The sequence below is a fragment of the Somniosus microcephalus genome, chromosome 16 (genome assembly GCF_052327205.1).
Source record: "Somniosus microcephalus isolate GS21.2 chromosome 16, FLI_Smic_1.0, whole genome shotgun sequence".
NCBI lineage: Eukaryota > Metazoa > Chordata > Chondrichthyes > Squaliformes > Somniosidae > Somniosus > Somniosus microcephalus.
Window position 1 is genome coordinate 93,897,632 of NC_141002.1, and position 22,971 is coordinate 93,920,602.

The window sequence follows — 22,971 nt, forward strand, 5'->3', positions numbered from 1 at the left end:
ATGAGCTTATCGTGGGAGGCGAAGATGATGGCTTTGGTCTTACCAATGCTTAGCTGGGAAAAATTGCAGCTCAGTCAAGATTGGGTGTCAGATAAACAGTCTTGACGGCAGAGTCAATGGAGGAGTCGAGAGGGGTGCTGGAGAGATAGAGCTGATGTCGTCAGCATACATGTAGATGCAGATGCTTGGGGGGCTCTGGAGATAATAGTGCAGGAGTGGGAAGAGAAGCCAGTGCTGGAGATATTCTGACTACGATCAGATAATAGTGGAACCAAGTGAGGGTAGTCCCACTGAGATGGACAACGGAGGAGAGGTGTTGGTCCGACCACATCATCGTACTCCATGACAAAGGCTGCAGAGAGGTTGAGGAGGACGGGGAGGGACAATGCACCACGGTGACAGTCCACGTCATTTGCGACTCTGGTTAGGGACATTCCGGTGCGGTGGTATGGGCGGAAACCTGATTGGAGAGATTCAAACAGAGTTGCGGGAAAGATGGGCGTGGATTAGGAGGAAACTACACGGTCAAGGATTTTGGAGAGGAAAGGGAGATTGCAGATGGGGTAGTACGTCGACGACGAAGTCCAACAGCGCCTTCAGTGTGCCAGTGCAGCCTTGGGTCGCCTGAGGAGGAGAGTGTTTGAAGACCAGGACCTCAAACCCGGCACTAAGCTCATGGTCTACAGAGCAGCAGTGATACCTGCCCTGTTGTATGTCTCAGAGACATGGACCATGTACAGCAGGCACCTCAAAGCACTGGCGAGGTACCACCAACGCTGCATCTGCAAGATCCTGCAAATCCATTGGCAGGATAGGCGTACCAACGTCAGTGTTCTTACTCAGGCCAACATCCCCAGCATCGAAGCTTTGACCACGCTCGATCAGCTCCGATGGACGGGTCACATTGTCCGGATGCCCGATACGAGACTCCCAAAACAAGCGCTCTACTCGGAGCTCCGGCACGGCAAGAGAGCCCCAGGTGGGCAGAGGAAACGCTTCAAGGACACCCTCAAAGCCTCCTTGAAAAAGTGTAACATCCCCACCGACACCTGGGAATCCCTGGCCCAAGACCGCACAAAGTGGAGGAGAAGCATCTGGGAAGGTGCCGAACACCTCGAGCCTCTTCGCCGGGAGCAAGCGGAAGCCAAGCGCAGGCAGCGCAAGGAGCGCACATCAACCCAAGCACCCCACCCACCCGCCCCTTCAACCACCGTCTGCCTCACCTGTGACAGAGACTGTAGGTCCCGCATTGGACTCATCAGTCACCTGAGAACTCATTTTTAATGTGGAAGCAAGTCATCCTCGGTTCCAAGGGACTGCCTAAGAAGAAGTAGTTTGCATAGACAGCGAGGGCCAAGGGTGGTTTTTTTTTTTTTTTTAAGGGGGTGATGACAGCAGTTTTGAAAGGGAGAAGGGCAGTACGTGTAGTAAGGAAACTATTTAAAATGTCAGCTACCATGGGGGCCAGGAAGGGAGGTTGGGTGGTCAGCAGTTTACTGGGAATGAAGTCAAGTGATCAGGAGGTAGATCTCATGGGTAAGATGAGCTCTGAGAGGGCATGAAAGAAACTAGAAAAAGAGATGCAGGTTCAGGGCTAGGGCACAGGGAAGTGCAATTGTCAATGGTATAGGGGAGAGTTTTTCCCAGGTGCAGAAGGAAGTGGGGTTGGAAGGGGGTAGGGTGAGAGGTGCTAGGAGGCGGTCAGAGATGGCTTTGTCAATGGTTGAGACCGTAAGAGCAGAGGCCATGGAACATGGAAAGGTTGAGGGAATAGCTATGAATGGGGTAGGAGCTTTTATATGGGATGGGGGGGGCGGAGAGGAAGGGAGGTTTAGGGATGATTGGGAGGACAGTGAATTCAGAGGAGAGAAAGCAAGGGGAGCGGAGATGGAGATTGAAATCACCAAGGATGAAAAGTTGCTCAGTGCAGAGGGAGGAAAGGAGGGAGGATATCTCAAGTGATAAACTCAGGGTGGGGTTTGGAGGGGGCGGTAGACAACGAGGAACAAGGTGAGGAGCTCAAAGAAGAAGGAGAAGATGCCAGAGGAATAGAGGGAGAGACCAAGGTGGGATTTGGGTGATAAGGGCCACAGCACCACCGCAGCAGTTTGGGTGGGGGAGGTGGTGGAAAGTGTAGCCATGTGGGGAGGCTTTGGTAAGGGGCAAGAAGTCGCCGTCTGTGAGAAAAAGTTTCAGTCAAACCCAGGATGTTAGTGCAATCATCAACAATAAAGTGGAGGACGGCAAGTGCCTTGTTCAGACATTCTGGAGGGAAATGTAGAGAGGGACAGAATCCACGAGGGTAGTGATGGGTGGGGTGAGCAGGATGGGAAGGAGGTTGGCGAGCTTACCTCTCTGGGCGTGCTGGGCCGAAAGAGTGGCGAGAGAGGGGAATGGTGTAGTTGGGGTTGCTGTTTGTAAGGAGGCAGCAACAGGTGCCTCGATGGATCCTTCAGCGAATGCCAAAGAGAGGCACATGGTGTAGCTGTGGACTTATTCAAAGGGGATTCATGCCTGGAATGGTGGCAGGAGAGTAGAAAGGCAAAAGAGTAGCGATAGGCTGGGGTAGGGATTGGTGAGGGTAAAGAGGAGAGAAATGGAAGGTAGTATGACCAGGCAACAGGAGGGGAGGAGACAGGAGAGAAGGGCCCGAGTAGCCAAGAGGAAAAAGAGAGAAAGAACTAATGGGCGCAGGTCCGAAGGGCAGCCAAAATGCACACATGAACGGACACTGAGGGAATTCAAGTTACATAAGCATGGCAGAGATTAGAAGAGACATATCCTGATCATTACCTTCCCCCTTACACCAGGTGCCTTGTATCAGATGGATCAAAGATTGCTCCACTCAGTACATTCAGTACCTTAATGTTAGAATAAAATGTTACAATATCTAATTACACAACCGTCAACCCACAGGTGCAAAACATCACTGAATCAACAACTTCACCAAACACTAAAGCACTCCGCAAAGCAAGGCTGACAAATTCAAAAGAATCCTTTTATTTATTTTTTTTATAAAGGTGAGTCTTCCTCTGCGGGTTCAGTGGGTGAAAACACCGATCTCTGGTCTGTCCTGATTTCCTGATGGTAAAGGCATTGATCCCTGGGCTGTGTGGTGTCCCTGCTAGTTTACTGGGTAACAGCACCAATTCCTGGCCTGTGCTGATTCCCCAATGGTTTACTAGATATTGTAATCAGTATGGACAAACATGGCGGGACAGTTCGACTACTCCGGACTTGCAAGAAAACATAAGTAACAACACCACAAATCCTTAAAGGATCAATTCCACAGAACAAAGTCATAAAAAAACAACCATTGAGGGATCTCAGCACTGAGAATTTTTTTTCATTTTTGTATACCCTGCGTGAACATCTGATTAAAGCGGGTATAGTGCAAGCGCAGGGGTAACAGTGCTTCAAAAACGTGCCTTAATCCAAGTAGAACGGCACACTCTGCTATGCTGGCGTAGGAATTGGAAAACTCACCTCATCCATTCTTATGGCCTCTCAGATAAGTGCGCCTAACTTATGCTGAATCACAGGGAATTTTGCATTCTGAATTCATGTTCACTGTTAAATGAATTGAGGCTAGATTATTTTAATGAATTAAATCACTCCTGTAGCAGTGCAAATTTTGAGAGCACTGTTGCGGTGATTGCGCAGAATAGTAATTAAGCCAAGAACATATCTAATTTATACTTGTAAAATTATACTCCAGCCTGCACCAAATAGGCTGGTAATTTCAATCTCTGCAATGGAAAAATGTTGGACCTCAAAATTCACTGCTTACAGTTCCTTTAGGGAAGGAAATCTGCCGCCCTTACCTGGTCTGGCCTATATAGACTCCCGACCCACAGCAATGTGGTTGACTCTTAACTGCCCTCTGAAATGGCCTAGCCTAGCAAGCCACTCAGTTGTATCAAACTACGAGGAAAACCTTCACCTCATGGACTGCAGTGGTTCAACAAGGCAGTTCACCACCACCTTCTGATGGGCAATAAATGCTGGCCTCGCCAGAGACGCCCACATCCCATGAATTAATAAAATAAATAAATAAAACAAAAACTGGTTAACGCTTCACAGGACAGTTTCGGATGAAGAGAGCTCTTGTAATCCTAGAATATCAGTCTACCTACCCATTACGGCAGCTAGTGTTTTTTCCTTAAATGAGTCTGATGTTCTGGTCTCAACCACTCTTGCTGGCAACCCATTCCTGCTGTGTGAAGAACTGGCAAGAAAAGCTTTGAACTGAAAGGGTTAGAAGGACTAGCATCCTCTCTCTCCACCCGCCCTACATTTTTGTGCTAACAGCACCTTTAAGGGCAAATGCTCATTTTTTTAAAAAGCCCCGTGCTTTCTGAACAACAACCACTTGCATTTATGTAGCACTTCTAACATGTAAAATGATCCAGGCCCTTTCTCAAATGGAACCCTTAAAGATTGACATGGGCTTTAAGTCTGTAGTGCACTTACCCACATCGAGTATCCAAAGGTCACCAAGTCTGCATCCACTCATTCCTCCGTAAATGATCATCTTTGGTTTCTTTGAATCTTTATAAACAACAGCTGTGTGAGATTCTCTTGGAGGAGGTGGGGTACCATGTGTAACAGGAATATCCCATCCCACCACCCCTGATCCAGTCCTAAGTTCCACGGTGTACAAGTCATTCAAGTACCTTCAAATACAACAAACAAAAAGAGAGAAAGGCACATTCAACAGTGTGAGATGGAGATCGAGAAAACCACTGACTTGCATCCAAAATAAGTTTCAAAATGGATTGTCTGCCCCCCCTACATCAATGGCAGCACTTCAACCATCAGCCAGGCAAAGAAAGCAAGTCAGGTACCAGAAGCAATAAATAAAGCTTCACTTTGTCCCTCATGTTACTTTAACCGAACTTGATACTGAAGTTGATAGAAGTTTTTAATAGATTTATCACATCTGATGGAGAATTGCCTTATTCACGTCTTACATTCTCGAAACATAACACAATGTAACCATTTGACTCATCAAGCCTATTCTTTCCACAAACCATGTACAGGAGACTTTGGTTTATCCAGAGGTTGTATATCCGGAAACCTCGATCTACCGGCAGAAATCAGGAGCCGTTTTGTTAGGTTTTTTTTCTTCTCGTGGCTTTGTTTTCAACAGTCAGGCTCTGGAAAGTCTCTCTGAAGCTGTTGCTAAGCTACAGAGACGCTTCCAAGGTACAGGCCGACTGTTTAGAAGCTGTTGCTAAGCAACAGTGTTTGTTGTCAGATACGGAGATGAAAACCTCCGTATGCTTCAACATTAACGCTGGTATGTCCGGCAGTTTTGATAGATCGGCAACAGCTCGGTCCCGTCGGTGCGGGATATCACAAAGTTTCCTGTATTGGCCACATTTACCACACTTTATTCTTCAGATGAAATGGGATTAAAGAGTGAGGAATAATTGGACCAGATGCAGATGTAATTCAGTCCCCATTTCAAAATCATACATTCGGTCTTTAATTGTTAGATTTCCATTATAAATTCATATGTCCTCATTTATAATGGAAACCACTTGTCCTGCAGCATTTATACCCACCAGTCCTGCAGCATTTATACCCTCCCGCCAATGGAGGGCACGCAGATGTAAGGTTTTTAACATATTACTCATTGATCTCCTGTAGTGCTGTGCACAGGAAGTCAAGAACACCTGTAGTTTTCAGGTGAAGCATGATTCGAGGGTGGGGGGGAATAAATGGACCAGGGCCGAGAGAGGACTGTGATGCTGGAGGCCAGTGGGGAAAGGGCAGGTTGAGTGAAATGCTATGGGAGACAAGGCAGAACAGGGTTAGAGGTTAGAGCCTAGGGAAGGGGAACAAACAGCAGGGTTTAGAGGGTTGGGGGGGCAGGGGGAGGGGAAGAAGGTCAAACAGAGTTCAAGGCCAGGGGAGGGGGGGGAAAGAGGGGAAGATAGTGCAGGGTTAGAGGTTGCTAATAAGAAGGCAGAGAAGGATTAGAGGTTTGTGGTAGAGCAGGTTAGAGGCTGGGGGAAGGGACAGGAAAGGTAGTGGGAGAGAGGACAATGTGATGAACATATATGAACATAAGTAGTAGGAGCAGGAGTAGGCCATACGGCCCCTCGGGCCTGCTCCGCCATTCAATAGGATCATGGCTGATCTGAATCTAGACTCACATCCACTTCCCTGCCCTCTCCCCGTAACCCCCAATTCCCTTATCTGCTAGGAAAATGTCTATCTCCATTTTAAATGTATTTAATGTTGCAGCTTCCACAGCTCTCTGGGGTAGCAAATTCCATAGATTTACTACCCTCTGAGTGAAGGAGTTTCTCCTCATCTCAGTTTTGAAAGGGCAGCCCCTTATTCTAAGATTATGCCCCCTAGTTCTAGTCTCACCCATCAGTGGAAACGTCCTCACCGCATCCACCCGATCAAGCCCCCTCACAATCTTATATGTTTCGATAAGATCGCCTCTCATTCTTCTGAACTCCAATGAGCAGAGGCCCAACCTACTCAACCTTTCCTCATACGTCAACCCCCTCATCGCCGGAATCAACCGAGTGAACCTTCTCTGAACCGCCTCGAGAGCAAGTATATCTTTTCTTAAATATGGGGGACAGGGTATCAGTGGAGATCAGCGAGTACAAAGAATTGGCCAACACTTTGTATAGGGTAGGATGCAGGCACTGGAGTTCTGGATGAGCCAATGTTTGTGAAGCTAGAAAGATTAGCAAAGGAGAGCGTTGGAGTAGGAGGTTTGGAGACGACAAAGATGTAAGTGAGGATTTCTGCAGTGGTGGGAGTGAGGTAGGGATGAGGCAGATAATACTGCAGAGCTAGCTGAAGATAAATGGTCTTGGTAACATAACACATGTGGGGTGTTGATGCGCTATCAATTACTCATAAAAGACTGAGAGTTAGAAGAGTAACTAAAGGCTTTTATTAACAACAGAATGGAGGTCTGCCTCGAGTGGTCGACCGGTCCAGGATACCAAGGGCTGGGGAGCAGTCACCTTTATACTAGGACCTGTGGGAGGAGTCAGCCGAGGCATGTCCAGGCATGTACACAGTGGAATACAAACAGGACAAACAGGAATACAAACAGTGGTTTACCACAGGTGTGAAGCTCAGCAGAGCCACGGTTGAGTCACATTTTTTGTTTTCTTTTTATGCCAAACAGGGATGAACAAATTCTGTAGTTCATCCATGCGATCTTTAAATGTTTGCCATTGCCTAGCCACCGTCAACCCTTTAAGTAACGTTCCCCAAGAGAGTGACATTTATCAAGAAGAAAGCTAACAAAATCTCTGAGAGGTGTGTAAAATGTACAATCTAGACAATGTCTGTTTAATGAAGCTGCAAGTAAAGCCATAATTAGACAATCACAGGCATAGCGACTGTCTGCACAGATTTTTAAGAAGACACAATGAAGCAGGGACCATGCTTGACACACTGCCTTACACCTCAGACTTGAGGTAAAAAGCTAGCCCAGACTGCGGGGATGAAAGTCTTCCCTATCCGCCAGCTGTAAGGACCCTAAATGAAATCATTTTGAACTGCATCAACCTACTAGGCAGATCTATTACACAAAACTGCCCAGAGTTTGGGACAAATTAGCAACCTGACTCAGAAGAGGCATAAGGATGGTTGGTCTGTAGAGGCGGGGTCTCTTTTGAGGTCAAGTTGGCTCCAAAATGACATGCCTGCCAATGGAAGATTGGAACAGTCGACCCTCTGTGGCAGACTTGCTAATCTAATAACTGAGGCAGACAGGCAGGTCCCGCAGTACACCTGGGCACTGTTGATGACTGACCAGCCAGTCTGGTTCATTAGAAAGAAAGACTATTTATACAACACCTTATTACATCAATCGAGCCATCCCAAAGTGCTTCACGTACCATGTGTTGCTTTGAACTGCTGTCATTGTTATGTAGGTAACCAGAACTGGAGGGATAAGATCTGTCACTGGGCCTACGATTTTTCCCCACTAGGCTCCAGATACCCCTTGCAAGTCAATGTCTAAAGTAAGCTGTGTGGTTTTTAGCTGTACCCCGGCACACAATTGGGAATCCCTATCCACAGACCAACCTGTGCACAAGCTCTGTGGGGTTAGGTAAATTTGTTAAGTTCTTATGGGGAAGAGTATGAACACCACATTGAGCAAACACAGGGGCCAATTTTCCTGACCCTTGCCTCCCAGGCAACGCCCAGCACCCAGGTGCAAAAGGCATTGCACCAGGTCTCCGGCCCCTTTACATGACGCCGGGATTTCCGGGGCTCCACCAGCAGGCAGATCTGAGCCTGCCCATCACACTGGTACAAATGAGATGGCACGGGAGCATTCCCACCTCAATTTCTTCTTCCTGTGGCCCTGGGCACCCAGATGCAGTGGCACCCCACAAAGCCAGCACTGCAGGCTTGCACTGGGACTTCCTCAATTTAGAGTGAATTTTTGGAATTCTCTACCCTAGAGGGCTGTGGATGCTCAGTCGTTGAGTATAATCAAGACAGAGATCGATAGATTTTTGGATACATAAGAAATAGGAGCAGGAGTAGGCCAATCGGCCCCTCGAGCCCGCGCCACCATTCAATAAGATCATGGCTGATCTGATCCTAACCTCAAATCTTCTATCACTCTGCATCCACCTGAACCCATGTGATCTCCCGGGAGAGGCGAAAAACCAGATATAGACCCAATGGCCAATTTGGGAGAAAAAAATCTGGGAAATTTCTCTCTGACCCATCTAGGCGATCGAAATTCTTCCAGGAGATCACTCTGTCCCTATATTTTCTACAGTACTTACCTTCTGTAAAGGCGATCTCCACCCCAGCCAGGAACAGGAATAAAACCATCTCCTGAAATCTAACACAGAATTAGAACACAGTAGGAGCAGAACCAGGCTACACGGCCCCTGGGCCCGCTCCACTATCCACAGGGCCATGGCCATTCCGAACCTAGACTCATGTCCAATTTCCTGCCCGCTCCCCGTAACCCTTAATTCCCTTTACTTCTAGGAAACTATCTATTTCTGTTTTAAATTTATTTAATGATGTAGCTTCCACAGCTTTCTGGGGCAGCAAATTCCACAAACCCACCACCCTCTGAGTGAAGAAGTTTCTCATCTCAGTTTTGAAAGAGCAGCCCCTTATTTTAAGATTATGCCCCCTAGTTCTAGTTTCACCCTTCATTGGGAACATCCTCACCGCATCCACCCGATCAAGCCCCTTCACAATCTTATATGTTTCAATAAGATCGCCTCTCATTCTTCTGAACTCCAATGAGTAGAGTCCCAATCTACTCAACCTCTCCTCATATGACCACCCCCTCATCCCCGGGATTAACCGAGTGAACCTTCTTTGTACTGACTCGAGAGCAAGTATGTCTTTTCTTAAGTATGGACACCAAAACTGTATGCAGTATTCCAGGTGCGGTCTCACCAATACCTTGTACAACTGCAGCAATACCTCCCTGTTTTTATATTCCATCCCCCTAGCAATAAAAGCCAACATTCCATTGGCCTTCTTGATCACTTGCTGCACCTGCATACTAACTTTTTGAGTTTCGTGCACCAGGACCCCCAGATCCCTTTGTACTACAGTACTTTCCAGTTTCTTGCCATTAAGATAATAACTTGCTCTATGATTTTTCCTGCCAAAGTGCATAACCTCACACTTTCCAGTATTGTATTCCATCTGCCAAATCTCTGCCCACTTACTTAGCCTGTCTATGTCCCTTTGCAGGTTTTTTATGTCCTCCTCACTCACTACTTTCTGTCCCATCTTTGTATCATCTGCAAACTTTGATATGTTACACTCGGTCCCCTCCTCCAAATCGTTAATATAGATTGTAAAAAGTTGGGGACCCAGCACTGACCCCTGCGGAACACCACTAGTTACTGGTTGCCAATCTGAGAACGAACCATTTATCCCAACTCTCTGCTTTCTGTTAGAGAGCCAATCCTCCACCCACGCCAGAATATTACCCCCAATCCCATGATTTTTTATCTTGAGCAATAATCTTTTGTGTGGCACCTTGTCAAATGCCTTTTGGAAGTCTAAATACACTACGTCCACTAAGGGAATCAAGGGATATGGGCATAGTGTGGGAAGGTGGAGTTGAGTTAGAAGATCAGCCATGATCTTATTGAATGGCGGAGCAGGCTTGATGGGCCGAATGGCATACTCCTACGTTCTTAGAGGGGCTGGCAATAGGATCAAAATAGGCCCAAGGATAAGTGGGCCTTTTTGTTTTTAAATTTACAGGTTTTCCTGGGCTTTTGTGCCTTCTACCTACTGCTCTCCAGCAGTGCTTCAACTTCCTCCTCAGTTTTCTGGCGCTAAGTGCCGCCAGGGGGCAGACCTGTGCTGAGGGTACCCCCAGTCCAAGCTAATGACCCAGGACAGGAAATTCAGACATACCTCAGCCTGGACAGGCACAGCACATTTCAGGTGCATTGCTCCTGCCCAGTGCCAGGGACTGCTTGATGCCAAACCTGGATTGACAAATGTTTTCATTCTACAGCAAGGGCATCTTTCAGATTTACAAGTGTAAACAAAAAAAAAAATTCTGATCAAGTACTGAATTATTTCAATCCAGGACGTTGCACATCAAGCATGATTCACACTATAATGACTTGTTATTGGCCACATCCACTTATCTTTGTGGTAGTCCAAAGGTAGTTACTAGTTGCTGGTGTGCAATATTATAGAGGCTACATTAAAATCTAATATTAATAAGGATGATCGCACCAAATGCATGCAAGCTTAAAAAACTTTGTTTAAAAAAAACACATTTAAAACTTCAAACCTCATGACATTTGTTAATAGCAGGATTTTCAACAGAATTAAATTAATAGCACATTAGGGACTTATCATGTATACTATCAATTGTAAAACATGCTATTTCTATATTTGCCATTTGCTTTTTCAGATCAAAATTTGGCACACAGAGCCTGAAAAAAAAGCTGAATAGTCACATATTGAATTGGTTTGCTATTTATACTAGCGGCTTTTAATTTTACTAAGCCACTCTAAGAGATAGATTATGGATTTTATCCAAGTACAGTATATGCACGAAAACAATGAAAGCAGCTTGCCAAGCCAGGATCCTGAGCCCCAATGTATATAAACTCCAATTAGTCCAAAAGTCCACTGAGCACATCCTATGCTGCATAAACACCCGTTCACCCTCACCTCCGATAACAAATGTGAGGAGCTCATGGACTTCTTTGGTCTTTAAGATTGAGACCATCTGTTCAGCTGCCTCTGCCACTTCCCTTGCCCTAGCCCACTGGGCCAAACTTCCTCTAAGGTTCTCTCCTGCCCTAGCCCTGAACTCACATTTTTCTCCAGTTTCTCGCCGATCTCCCTTCATGACCTCTCTGTGCTCATCTTGTCTATTAGATCCATCTCCTGCTCCCTCGACCCTATTCCCACCAAACTGCTGACCACCCAACTTCCTTTTCTGGCTCCCATGTTAGCTGATATTGTTAACGGTTCCCTCTCCTCAGGTACTGTCTCGCTCTCCCTCAAATCTGCCGTAATCACCCCTCTCCTCAAAAAAACAAACCTTGATCCCTCCATCCGTGCAAACTACCGCCCCATCTCCAACCTCCCTTTCCTCTCCAAAGTCCTTGAATGTGTTGTTGCCTCCCAAATCTGTGCCCATCTTTCCTGCAACTCCATGTTTGAATCCCTCCAATCAGGTTTCCGCCCTTGCCACAGTGACTGTGACAAAGGTAAACTATCCCTCCTCATCCTTCTTGACTTGTCTACAGCCTTTGACACGGTTGACCACTCCATCCTTCTCCAACGCCTCTCCACCGTCGTCCAGCTGGGTGAGACTGCACTCGCCTGGTTCCATTCTTATCTATCTAATCGTAACCAGAGAATCACCTGCAACAGTTTCTCTTCCCGCTCCCACACCTCTGGTGTCCCCTAAGGATTTATCCTTGGCCCCCTCCTATTTCTCATCTGTATGTTGCCCCTTGGCAACCTCATCCGAAAACACAGCATCAGTTTCCACATGTACGCTGACAACACCCAGCTCTACCGCACTACTTCTTCTCCAGACCTCTCCACAGTCTCTAAATTGTCAGACTGCTTGTCCAACACACAGTTCTGGATGAGCAAACATTTTTTCTAATTAAATATTGGGAAAACCGAAGCCATTGTTTTCGGTCCCCGCCACAAACTCCGTTCCCTAGCCACTGACTCCATCCCTCTCCCGAACATCTGTCTGAGGCTGAACCACACTGTTCGCAACCTTGGTGTCATATTTGACCCTGAAATGAGCTGCCGACCACATATCCGCAGCATAACAAAGACCGCCTACTTCCATCTCCGTAACATCGTCCGTCTCCACCTTTGCCTCAGCTCACCTGCTGCTGAAACCCTCATCCATGCCTCTGTTACCTCTAGACTTGACTATTCCAACGCACTCCTGGCTGGCCTCCCACATTCCACCCTACGCAAACTTGAGGTCATCCAAAACTCGGCTGCCCGTGTCCTAACTCGCACCCAGTCCCGTTCGCCCATCACCCCTGTGCTCGCTGACCTACATTGGCTCCCGGTTAAGCAGCGTCTCGATTTCAAAATTCTCATCCTTGTTTTCAAATCCCTCCATGGCCTTGCCTCTTCCTATCTCTGTAATCTCCCTCAGCAAACCCCACCCCCCCCCCCTCCGAGATATCTGCACTCCTCTAATTCTGCCCTCTTGAGGATCCCCAATTATAATCGCTCCACTTTTGGAGGCCGTGCCTTCAGTTGCCTGGGCCCTAAGCTCTGGAATTCCCTGCCTAAACCTCTCTGCCTCGCTACCTCTCTTTCCTCCTTTAAGACGCTCCTTAAAACCTACCTCTTTGACCAGGCTTTTGGTCACCTGCCCTAATTTATCCTTATGTGGCTCGGTGTCAAATTTTTTGTCTTAAAATACTCCTGTGCAGCGCCTTGGGACGTTTTACTACGTTAAAGGCGCTATATAAATACAAATTGTTGTTGTTGTTATTCATCTATAATCCTTGTCCATGCCAATTTACATTGCCCCCCACCCACCCAATGCATTGAATTCAAAATGCTCATCTTCACTTACAAATCCCTCCCCTGCCTTGCTCCACCTAACCCATCAACCTTCTCCAAGCCATGGCCCAACACGTCCTCTGTGACCTTCTGACTCCCCATTCCCTCTGCTCCACCATCAGCGGTGCAGCCTTTAGCCGTCTTGGCCCTGAACTCTGGAACTCCCTCTCTGAACCCTTCCACCATAGGACATCCCCACTTTCAAAGGCCTTCTCAGAAACTATCTTTTCAACCTTGTGTTCAGTCATCCATCCCAATTTTTTCTCCTACTTGCTTGGTGCCCATCCCCCGCCTCCTTTTTCGCCTGTGAAGCATCTCGAGACACCTACTACATTAAAGGAGCAAGTTGTTAAGAAAGTGATGGATTCAGGCTATTTCAGACTAGCACAGTCAGAGCTTACAAAACTGCTAAACTTGATTTTATGATTCGACCTATATCATATTTTGTCATGAAGTAATCCAAAAGCCTGCTTCTGGTTGTGCTATATAATAAGTGGTCCATGAAAACCACATTTATGTAAAATAAAATGAGCCCCATCAGTTCCCATCTCGTTGCATATTTACAACTTGCACCATCACGCAGCGAGAGTTGACTTTAACCATTTTATAAATGAATAGAGAGTGAGTCACAAGTCACTCCATAGAGGGATTTAGAGGATGTTGAATTCCAGAAATGACAGTGGCTTATCCTTAACCGGTGGCCTGCTGAAAATTCACAGTAAAATCCATATGAAACACAGTAATAATGCAACAGTCAATGCTTTACTTACCCAAAGAACAGTACTATGTAGTATTACAACACAAATTAATATTAGAAACACAGAAGAGGAATACCTTGGAATATTATTCTTTGGGTCTTCACTGTCATTAGCCAGGCCACCAAATAAATAGCACTTATTACCAACCAGACACAAGGTGTGACCAAGGCGGGGACAGGGCTGCGGACCATTTTTGGGAGGTTTTGGTTTTAGTTTCTTCCACTCCCATCGGCTCGCCTGTAACAAACAATCGAATTTTTACAATTAGGTAAATAGAAGAATACATTGGAGAACAGAACGCACCCGGTTTATCACAGTAGCAGCTGAGAAGCTCAGGAGCAAACTCTGAACTAACTAAAATTAAGGCTCTGAGAAGTCATGGTGGCATTTTAATACCACAGAAATAAATTATCTTCTGAATTAAGCAGTTGGAACTATTGCTCACCTGCAGTTCATACAGATCGTTGCTATATTTTCCATATTCCACCATACCTCCAAAGACCAGAATCCTGGTGCCATCACAGATGAAGCCATAGGCTGCACAGCCTGGTGGGATATCCCCCCTAACTGCAGGGATGAACCACTGGTTTGTGGCTGTAATGAAATATTCACAAAATAAAAGGCAAAGAAGAATAGGGGCTCAAGGAGCTGTACAGAACCGCATTATGGAACAAATAAATACCAACTTTTCACAGTGAGCCCCAAGTACAAATTCCATCGTTTAATATTTTTATTTCTAAGGATGTTAACATACTCATCATTAAACTGGTGAACTTGCAATATGACAGCTCTTTAAAGTTACATTAGTTGCGACAAATATTTGAAGCAAGCTGTGCCATACTTTCAATAGGAAACTTACATTGAGCTTGGCTTCAGAAACCAAACATTTAGACCTTTACTGCATCACGGACATGTTTATTGTTGTCTTAAAAGGGCCTACAATGAATTTACTTGTTGGAGGCAAGCATTTCCTGGTGTACATGTCAAAAGACTGGCCTGAAAATACCACCAACATTACAATAGTATATATTGTTATAATAATACGTTACTTTTTTTGTAATTGTGATACACTTTATGAAATGTATATAAATAGACAACATTGAATGTAGCAAAAAGTACATCATCTTCAAAAGTGAAAATAAATCGATACCCCTCCTACATCTCTTAACAGCTTAAAGGGACCCAACACTGTGCCCTGCATTATGAACCACTCACTGCCGACTGCGTATTGATCTGTGCCCACCCTGTTCTGTAGTTTCCACTCTGAGCATAGTACCTTTGCAACACATGCTTTCTCCTTTACAAATAATTAATTCTACAATTTTTATGAAATTAGATTATATATTAAATGCATCAAATATTTTCAAAGTGTTGTTATACATACACACACACGCGCATACATATATGGACAAACATATACACACACACACCATTTGGTAAACAGAATGTTACCTTCAAATGCTTCACAAAATAACTACTCGCAACATGCAAAGCACAAACAAATTTAGAATAGGCTGATGCACTTGGGAGCATCTCTCTTCACAGCTGACTTTTTTTTTTAATTGCATGCACTGGAAATTTAAAAAGTCATTTCCAGCTTGCTGGTTTGGGTGAATCATTGAAAAATGACAGCACAATACTCCATTTTAAAACATTTCTTTCCAAGCTTTTTTCTAAAGATTCTCTTTCAGGATGGTCATTTTATATTTAATCCCTCGTCATCCTTTACCCTGATCAATTTCAGGTTTTCTCCTTCATTCAGCCCTGGTCAGTTTCTGGCTTTCTCCCCTCCGTTCAGCCTGGCTGCCTGTTTCTCCGACTTTTTTTTGTTTCATTTCACAATGGTTCAACAACTGATGCACAGGTTCTTAGCAGAGTGCTACATGCTGCGATACATCCGGCAAGAGTGCTATACATACAAAGAGCCACCCCACAATAAATGTCATCAAATTGAATGAGAGTGCTTTGCAATTGCTCAGACATTTTAAAAGAAAGTGACAGTGTAAAATAAGGGTGATTTTTTTTGTAGGAAAATGGTTATTTACCATTCTTGCCTTCCCCATTAAAAGATGTCCAAATCAAATCTCCATTTAGCATTTTTCTGGTGCTCTATATACTTTTGTAAGACAACACAACAAAATGCATTTGGAGCAGGCATATGCCAATTGAAAATGCACACTAAAGGCTTTCCATATTCAAACTCTCTCCTAGAAACTCTCCTAATGCAGAATACAGTCTTTACATTTTGAAGACCCCAATTTATAACATGATCTGTTCACTACACAATAACATTAATAGTTACTAAATGTTGGCTATATAAAATTGCAATCAGCTGCATTAGTACAAAACAATAGCACTAACCACCTAAAAAAACTGATCATTGCAATGTAAAAACGGTGCAGTTTTGCTTTTTGAAGCGGATTTGGTAGACAAGACTACCTGGGATGGCAGGAATGACGTATGAGGAGAGATTGGGTCGATTGGGCTTATACTCACTGGAGTTTAGAAGATTGAGAGGGGATCGCATCGAAACCTATAAAATTCTGTCAGGCCTGGACAGACTAGATGCAGGAAGGATGTTTCGGATGGCCGGGGAGTCCAGAACCAGGGGTCATAGTCTAAGGATAAGGGATAAGCCATTTAGGACTGAAATGAGGAGGAATTTCTTCACCCAGAGAGTGGTGAACCTGTGGAATTCTCTGCCACAGAGGGCGGTGGAGGCCAGTTCATTAAATATATTCAAGGAGTTGGATATATTTCTTAAGGCTAAAGGGATCAAGGGATATGTGGAGAAGGCAGGGACAGGGTACTGAATTTGGATGATCAGCCATGATCTCATTGAATGGCAGAGCAGGCTCGAGGGGCCGAATGACCTACTCCTGCTCCTATCTTCTATGTTATGTTTCTATGTTTCCAATGCTTCGTAACAAGTCCCAATTGCTGATTGGCCAGCCCTGGCTGCGCTTCTCCAGACAATGCTCGCTCCCTTTGCAAGTAAGTGCATAGGAACCAAATCACTGCTGTACAAACATTTCCTTCAACCACGCCGAATGGACTTCCAGTGACCCGTCTATATGCAAAGGGCGAGAAGAGGATGAAGCTCACTTATGCTGCCCTTCAGCCTGCCAACATTCACTGGCTAGACTCACAAATTAAGAATGGCCATTGAGCAAGGTGCTGGGGAGTTACCAGTATCCACAGAACCAAGTCAGTGTCTTTGGTCTAACCAGATTGAGGGGATGAAAACAGGAGAGATTTCTTTTTACTGTTGCGAATTCTGGGAAAACAAAATTGTAATATTTTTGTGTTTTTAAAAGTAAGATTTCCAAATGAAATGTTTAAAAGTAATTAACTATACATTAGATACAGAAATTCAACATAGGAACTTCATTCAAGTGCAACACTTAAGCTCAAACACTTTCTTTTTTCTTTCCTACTTGAAGTTAATGTTCTTGTTTGTACATAATCAATCCACTAGTTATATTTGTACATATAACACTATTCAAAAAAGGTGGTAGAGAGCCACAGAAGGCAGTGGAGGCCAATTCATTAAATATATTCAAGAAGGAGTTGGATATATTTCTTACGGCTAAAGGGATCAAGGGATATGGGGAGAAAGCAGGGACAGGGCACTAAATTTGGATGATCAGCCATGATCTCATTAAATGGCGGAGCAGGCTCAAGGGGCCGAATGGCCTACTCCTGCTCCTATCCTCTATGTTTCTATAATCAATCTTCTCCTTGGAACAGAGAAGGCTAAGAGGAGATTTGATAGAGGTGTTTAAAATTATGAAGGATTTAGAGAAACTGTTTCCAATAAAGGGTCCATAACCAGAGGGCACAGATTTAAGGTGATTGGCAAAAGAACCAGAGGCGACGTGAGGAAAAACTTTTTTTTAAACGCAACGAGTGGTTTGGATTTGGAATGCGCTGCTTGATAGGGCGGTGGATACAGAATCAATAACGTAAGAAGTAGGAGCAGGAGTAGGCCATACGGCCCCTCGGGCCTGCTCCGCCATTCAATAGGATCATGGCTGATCCGAACCTAGACTCACGTCCACTTCCCTGCCCTCTCCCCGGAACCCCTAATTCCCTTATCTGCTAGGAAACTGTCTATCTCCGTTTTAAATTTATTTAATGTTGCAGCTTCCACAGCTCTCTGGGGCAGCAAATTCCATAGATTTACCACCCTCTGAGTAAAGAAGTTTCTCCTCATCTCAGTTTTGAAAGGGCAGCCCCTTATTCTAAGATTATGCCCCCTAGTTCTAGGCTCACCCATCAGTGGAAACATCCTCACCGCATCCACCCGATCAATCCCCCTCACAATCTTACATGTTGCAATAAGATCACCTCTCATTCTTCTGAACTCCAATGAGTAGAGGCCCAGCCTACTCAACCTTTCCTCATACGTCAACCCCCTCATCTCCGGAATCAACCGAGTGAACCTTCTCTGAACCGCCTCCAGAGCAAGTGTATCTTTTCTTAAATATGGAAACCAAAACTGCACGCAGTATTCCAGGTGTGGCCTCACCAATACCCTGTATAACTGCAGCAAGACTTCCCTATTTTTATACTCCATCCCCCTTGCAATAAAAGCCAAGATTCCATTGGCCTTCCTGATCACCTGCATACTAACTTTTTGCGTTTCATGCACCAGGACCCCCAGATCCCTTTGTACTGTAACACTTTGCAGTTTCTCTCCATTTAGATAATAACTTGCTCTTTGATTTTTTCTGCCAAAGTGCATCACCTCACACTTTCCAATATTATATTCCATCTGCCAAATCTCCGCCCACTCACCTAGCCTGTCTATGTCCTTTTGCAGGTTTTTTATGTCCTCCTCACTCACTGCTTTTCCTCCCATCTTTGTATCGTCGGCAAACTTGGATATGTTGCACTCGGTCCCCTCCTCCAAATCGTTAATATAGATTGTAAAGAGTTGGGGTCCCAGCACTGACCCCTGCGGAACACCACTAGTTACTGATTGCCAGCCCGAGAACGAACCATTTATCCCAACTCTTTGTTTTCTGTTAGATAGCCAATCTTCCACCCATGCCAGTATATTACCCCCAATCTTGTGATTTTTTATCTTGATCAGTAATCTTTTGTGTGGCACCTTGTCAAATGCCTTTTGGAAGTCCAAATACACTACATCCACTGGTTCCCCTTTATCCACCCTGTATGTTACGTCCTCAAAGAATTCGAGCAAATTTGTCAAACCTTCATAAAACCATACTGACTCTGTCCTATTAAATTATGTTTATCCAAATGCTCTGTTACTGTTTCCTTAATAATAGACTCCAACATTTTACCAACCACAGATGTTAGGCTAACTGGTCTATAGTTTCCAGCTTTTTGTCTACTTCCCTTCTTAAATAAGGGTGTTACATTAGCAGTTTTCCAATCTGCCGGGACCTTTCCTGGGTCCAGGGAGTTTTGGAAAATAATCACCAATGCATCCACAATCCCTACCGCTACTTCTCTCTAATAGTAGCCAAATTGGGTAAATATTTGAAAAAGAAAAAATTGCAGGGATATGGGGAAAAGAGCAGGGGAGTGGGACTAACTGGGTTGCTCTTCGAAAGAGCCGGCACAGAGCCTCCTTCTGTGCTATACTATTCTATGATTGATACCTCCTCTTTGGTGAAGAAGGCCCAGCAGCGCCTATATTTCCTAAGGAGGCTGAAGGGATGTAACCTGTCACCCCTGATCCTCTCTAACTTTTACCGCTGCACAATAGAGAGCATCCTGACGAACTGTATCACAGTATGGTATGGCAGCTGTAGCTACTATGACCGGAAAGCCCTGCAACGGGTAGTCAAAACTGCCCAACGCATTACCGGCACCCGGCTACCGACCATAGAGCACATATACCAGAAACGCTGTTTACGGAGGTCACGGACCATCATCAAAGACCCTACCCACCCCAGCCACAGTCTGTTCGCCCTCCTGCCATCTGGGAGACGCTACAGATGCATTCGCACCCGTACGACCAGATTTAGGAACAGCTTCTTTCCCAGGGCTGTCATCCTACTGAACTCCACAAATAAACTCTAAAGCCTGCACACCTGCCAATGCACTTTATTATGGTTATGTTTATGTTAATGTATTACAAGCCAAATGAATGTTGAATGTTTAAATGTCTTAATCTAAATGTACACTCTCGGGAGCCGCAAGCCTACATTTCGTTGTACTGCACTTGTGCACTAACAATGACAATAAAGTTGATTATTATTATGATTATGATTAAATGTAATTTTTGTTACAACTCATTGACGAGAGCTGGTACAAAATAAGCCGACACAGTAATTCTGAATTTAAAAGGGAGTGCGTACAAATTAAATTGTCACATAACCCTAAATGTTATAAAAGCAAAAAATCTGTATTCGTATTGAAAAGCAACAAAGAAAAAGCAAATGCTGCAAATCTGAACCAAAAATAGACAATTCTGGGCACATAGCGCCTGCAGATCAGTCAGCGTTAACTTGTCTTTTTCTGTCTACAGATGTTGACTGGTCTACTATGTGTTTGCAGCATCTTCTGTTTTTGTTCCTGTAATCCTAATGCTCTCTTTCCATCACCCTTCAGTGCCTCGTTTTCTGCTTCAAAACTGCAAGTTAGAGACAAGGCAAAAACAGGGCTTCTGCGAGAACGCTTCTTGATTTGAGATCGGGAGTTTCTACCTCCCCATAGCGTCAGAATAGGAGAGGGTCATGGGCAGCAATTCTCATTCATGAAGCAGCAGAAGTTCACAGCAGGGGGAGCCCTACACAAAATGTCAGTTCCTGGATTAGCTCCAAACAGCAGCTTTTAAAGCACATCAAAAAAAATGTAAACAAGGAACGAGCGAAACAGACCCAGAATATGGTGCGGCTCGCATTAAAAAAAAACTGAATCGTGACATTGTTGTAAACACACACACACACTCTTCTCGGTCAACAACCAGTACAAACATACCTATAAATTGCTGCAAATCAAAACAAAGCAGGCATTATTATTTTGAGTTACCCCCACCCCACCCACATAACTACAACAACAACTTGCATTTAAATAGCACCTTCAACATAGTAAAGTTTCCCAAGGGCTTCGCAGGAGCATCAAACAAAATTTGACTCCGAGCCACATAAGGAGACATCAGGCCAGGGGACCAAAGGCTTGGTCAAAGGCAGTAGGTTTTAAGGAGCATCTTAAAGGAGGAGAGAGGGGTATTTTCATGTCTTGCTGCTGAAATGAGGTATAAATTTTGGAGCGATGGGTGGCAAATGGGGAGGAGAGGGGGGTAACATCACTTGTATTTAAAGGCCTATTCTGGCCTTTTGAGCATCCCCACATTTGATCGCGCAATCCCCCCCCCCCATTTGATCGCTGAATCTTCCCCCCCATCTGATCGCTAAATCCCCCATCCCATCTGATCGCTGAATCCCCCCCTCATTTGATCGCTGAATCCCCTCATTTAGGACAGAGATGAGGAGGAATTTCTTCACCCAGAGAGTGGTGAACCTGTGTGAATTCTCTACCACAGAAGGCAGTTGAGGCCAATTCATTAAATATATTCAAGAAGGAGTTAGGTATATTTCTTAAGGCTAAAGGGATCAAGGGATATGGGGAGAAGGCAGGGACAAGGTACTGAATTTGGATGATCAGCCATGATCTCATTGAATGTCGGAGCAGGTTCGAGGGGCCGAATGGCCTACTCCTGCTCCTATCTTCTATGTTTCTATGATCACTGAATCCCCCCATTTGATTGCTGAGCAATAGCTGAGTGATAGAGTATGAAGGTGAAAAGACAAGTGGGTAGGGGGAAAAGTGATCACTGGGCTCAGCTCTTCAATGTAAACAAAGGGCGGGGCAGCGCGGTCGCCCCCTGCAGGTCGGTGGCTGCAGGAGGGCCGCGGCTCCGCCTCTTGTGACCCGGGGACGGCGCGGCTCCGCCCAGTGTCAACACAAACACGGGAAGGGGAGGGCCCCTCGGGGTAACGGGAGTCGCCCGTTATTTTCCTTCAGAAACGCGCGGATTCCTCGTCCCTGTGTCCCCCCGACACCCGTCAAACCAGCGCCGGCCCGGCCTGCCCCGCCCCCTCAGGCCCTGTCAGCGGAGCGCTCCCGCTTTGATTCCAGCGCCGCTACCGAAGGCCGTCCCGGTGTGTGTGTGTGACAACGACTCGGCCGGCAGTAGCAGGCAGTCAGTCAGCTTTCCTCCTCCTCCTCCCCGAGGGCCGCCGGTTTAACCCTCTCCTCTCCCTTTATCCCGATGCCGGCAACACCGTCTCCTCCCTCCCCGCCCCCCTCACTCACTCACTCACACACACAAAAACCTCGGCCCCGGTAAATTGGCACTGACAGCGGCCGGAGCTGGCACTAAAACCCGTGGCCTGGGCTCACTCAACGGGTCGCTCGGTATTTTTTTAAAAATAAGAAAAAATTTATTTTCAAAAACTCCGCCGCCGCCGCTCGGCGCCAATCGCCATCGGCCGCCATCTTGGACGCTGGCAGGAATGGCGCCTTCCCGCTGGTTTTTTTTGTGTGTGTGTCTCTGTCTCTCTCCCCCCACACCTGTGTTGTAGACGTGCAGCTCGTCGACGATCCCCTCGTTGCCGCCGCCGAAGATGATCATGAGCTCTTTGATCGCCACGACGCGGTGGCCGTGCCGAGGCCGCGGCACCGGTCCGGTGGCTCCGGTTACCCGTCTCCATTTGGGAGAGGGAGCCGCCATCTTACTACACCCTCCCCAGAGTGCCCCGCGGCCGGCCCCGCCTCCCTCCCCTCCCCCACACGGCCAGGCACCCGGATCAGTAAACACAAGGAGCAGGGCCAGAGAGCAGAGGCTGGGCCCACCCACTCTGTGCGACTCTCTGTCTCAGAGCAGGCACAAGGAGACCAATGTCTCCTGTAACCCATAATGAGATCAATGTCTCCTTTTCTCAAAAGCAAAAATACTACAGATGCTGGAAATCTGAAATAAAAACAGAAAAATGCTGGAAATACTCAGCAGGCCAGGCAACATCTGTGCAGAGAGAAACAGTTAACGTGTCAAAAAGAACAACAGAAAATGCTGGAAATACTCTGGGTGAAGAAGTTCCTTCTGAATTCACTATTTGATTTCTGAATCCCCCCATTTCATTGCTGAATTCCCCCTATTTGATCGCTG

General features: G+C 45.8%; 1 protein-coding gene across 2 annotated transcripts in view; it reads right to left on the minus strand.

Annotated features, from left to right (window-relative positions):
- LOC147106391 (host cell factor 1-like) overlaps positions 1 to 22,562 on the minus strand; it is a 91,452-nt gene extending 68,890 nt beyond the window's left edge. For both annotated transcript variants that reach the window (XM_086009453.1, XM_086009452.1), the window contains exons 1-4: positions 22,377 to 22,562; positions 14,269 to 14,417; positions 13,900 to 14,060; positions 4,474 to 4,676 (exon numbers count right to left, since the gene is read on the minus strand). In XM_086009453.1, coding sequence (XP_085865579.1) covers positions 4,474 to 4,676; positions 13,900 to 14,060; positions 14,269 to 14,417; positions 22,377 to 22,536 — 673 coding nt within the window. In that variant the 5' untranslated portion in view covers positions 22,537 to 22,562. The remainder of the gene's footprint in view (positions 1 to 4,473; positions 4,677 to 13,899; positions 14,061 to 14,268; positions 14,418 to 22,376) is intronic.
- Between the last annotated feature and the right edge of the window lie 409 nt (positions 22,563 to 22,971).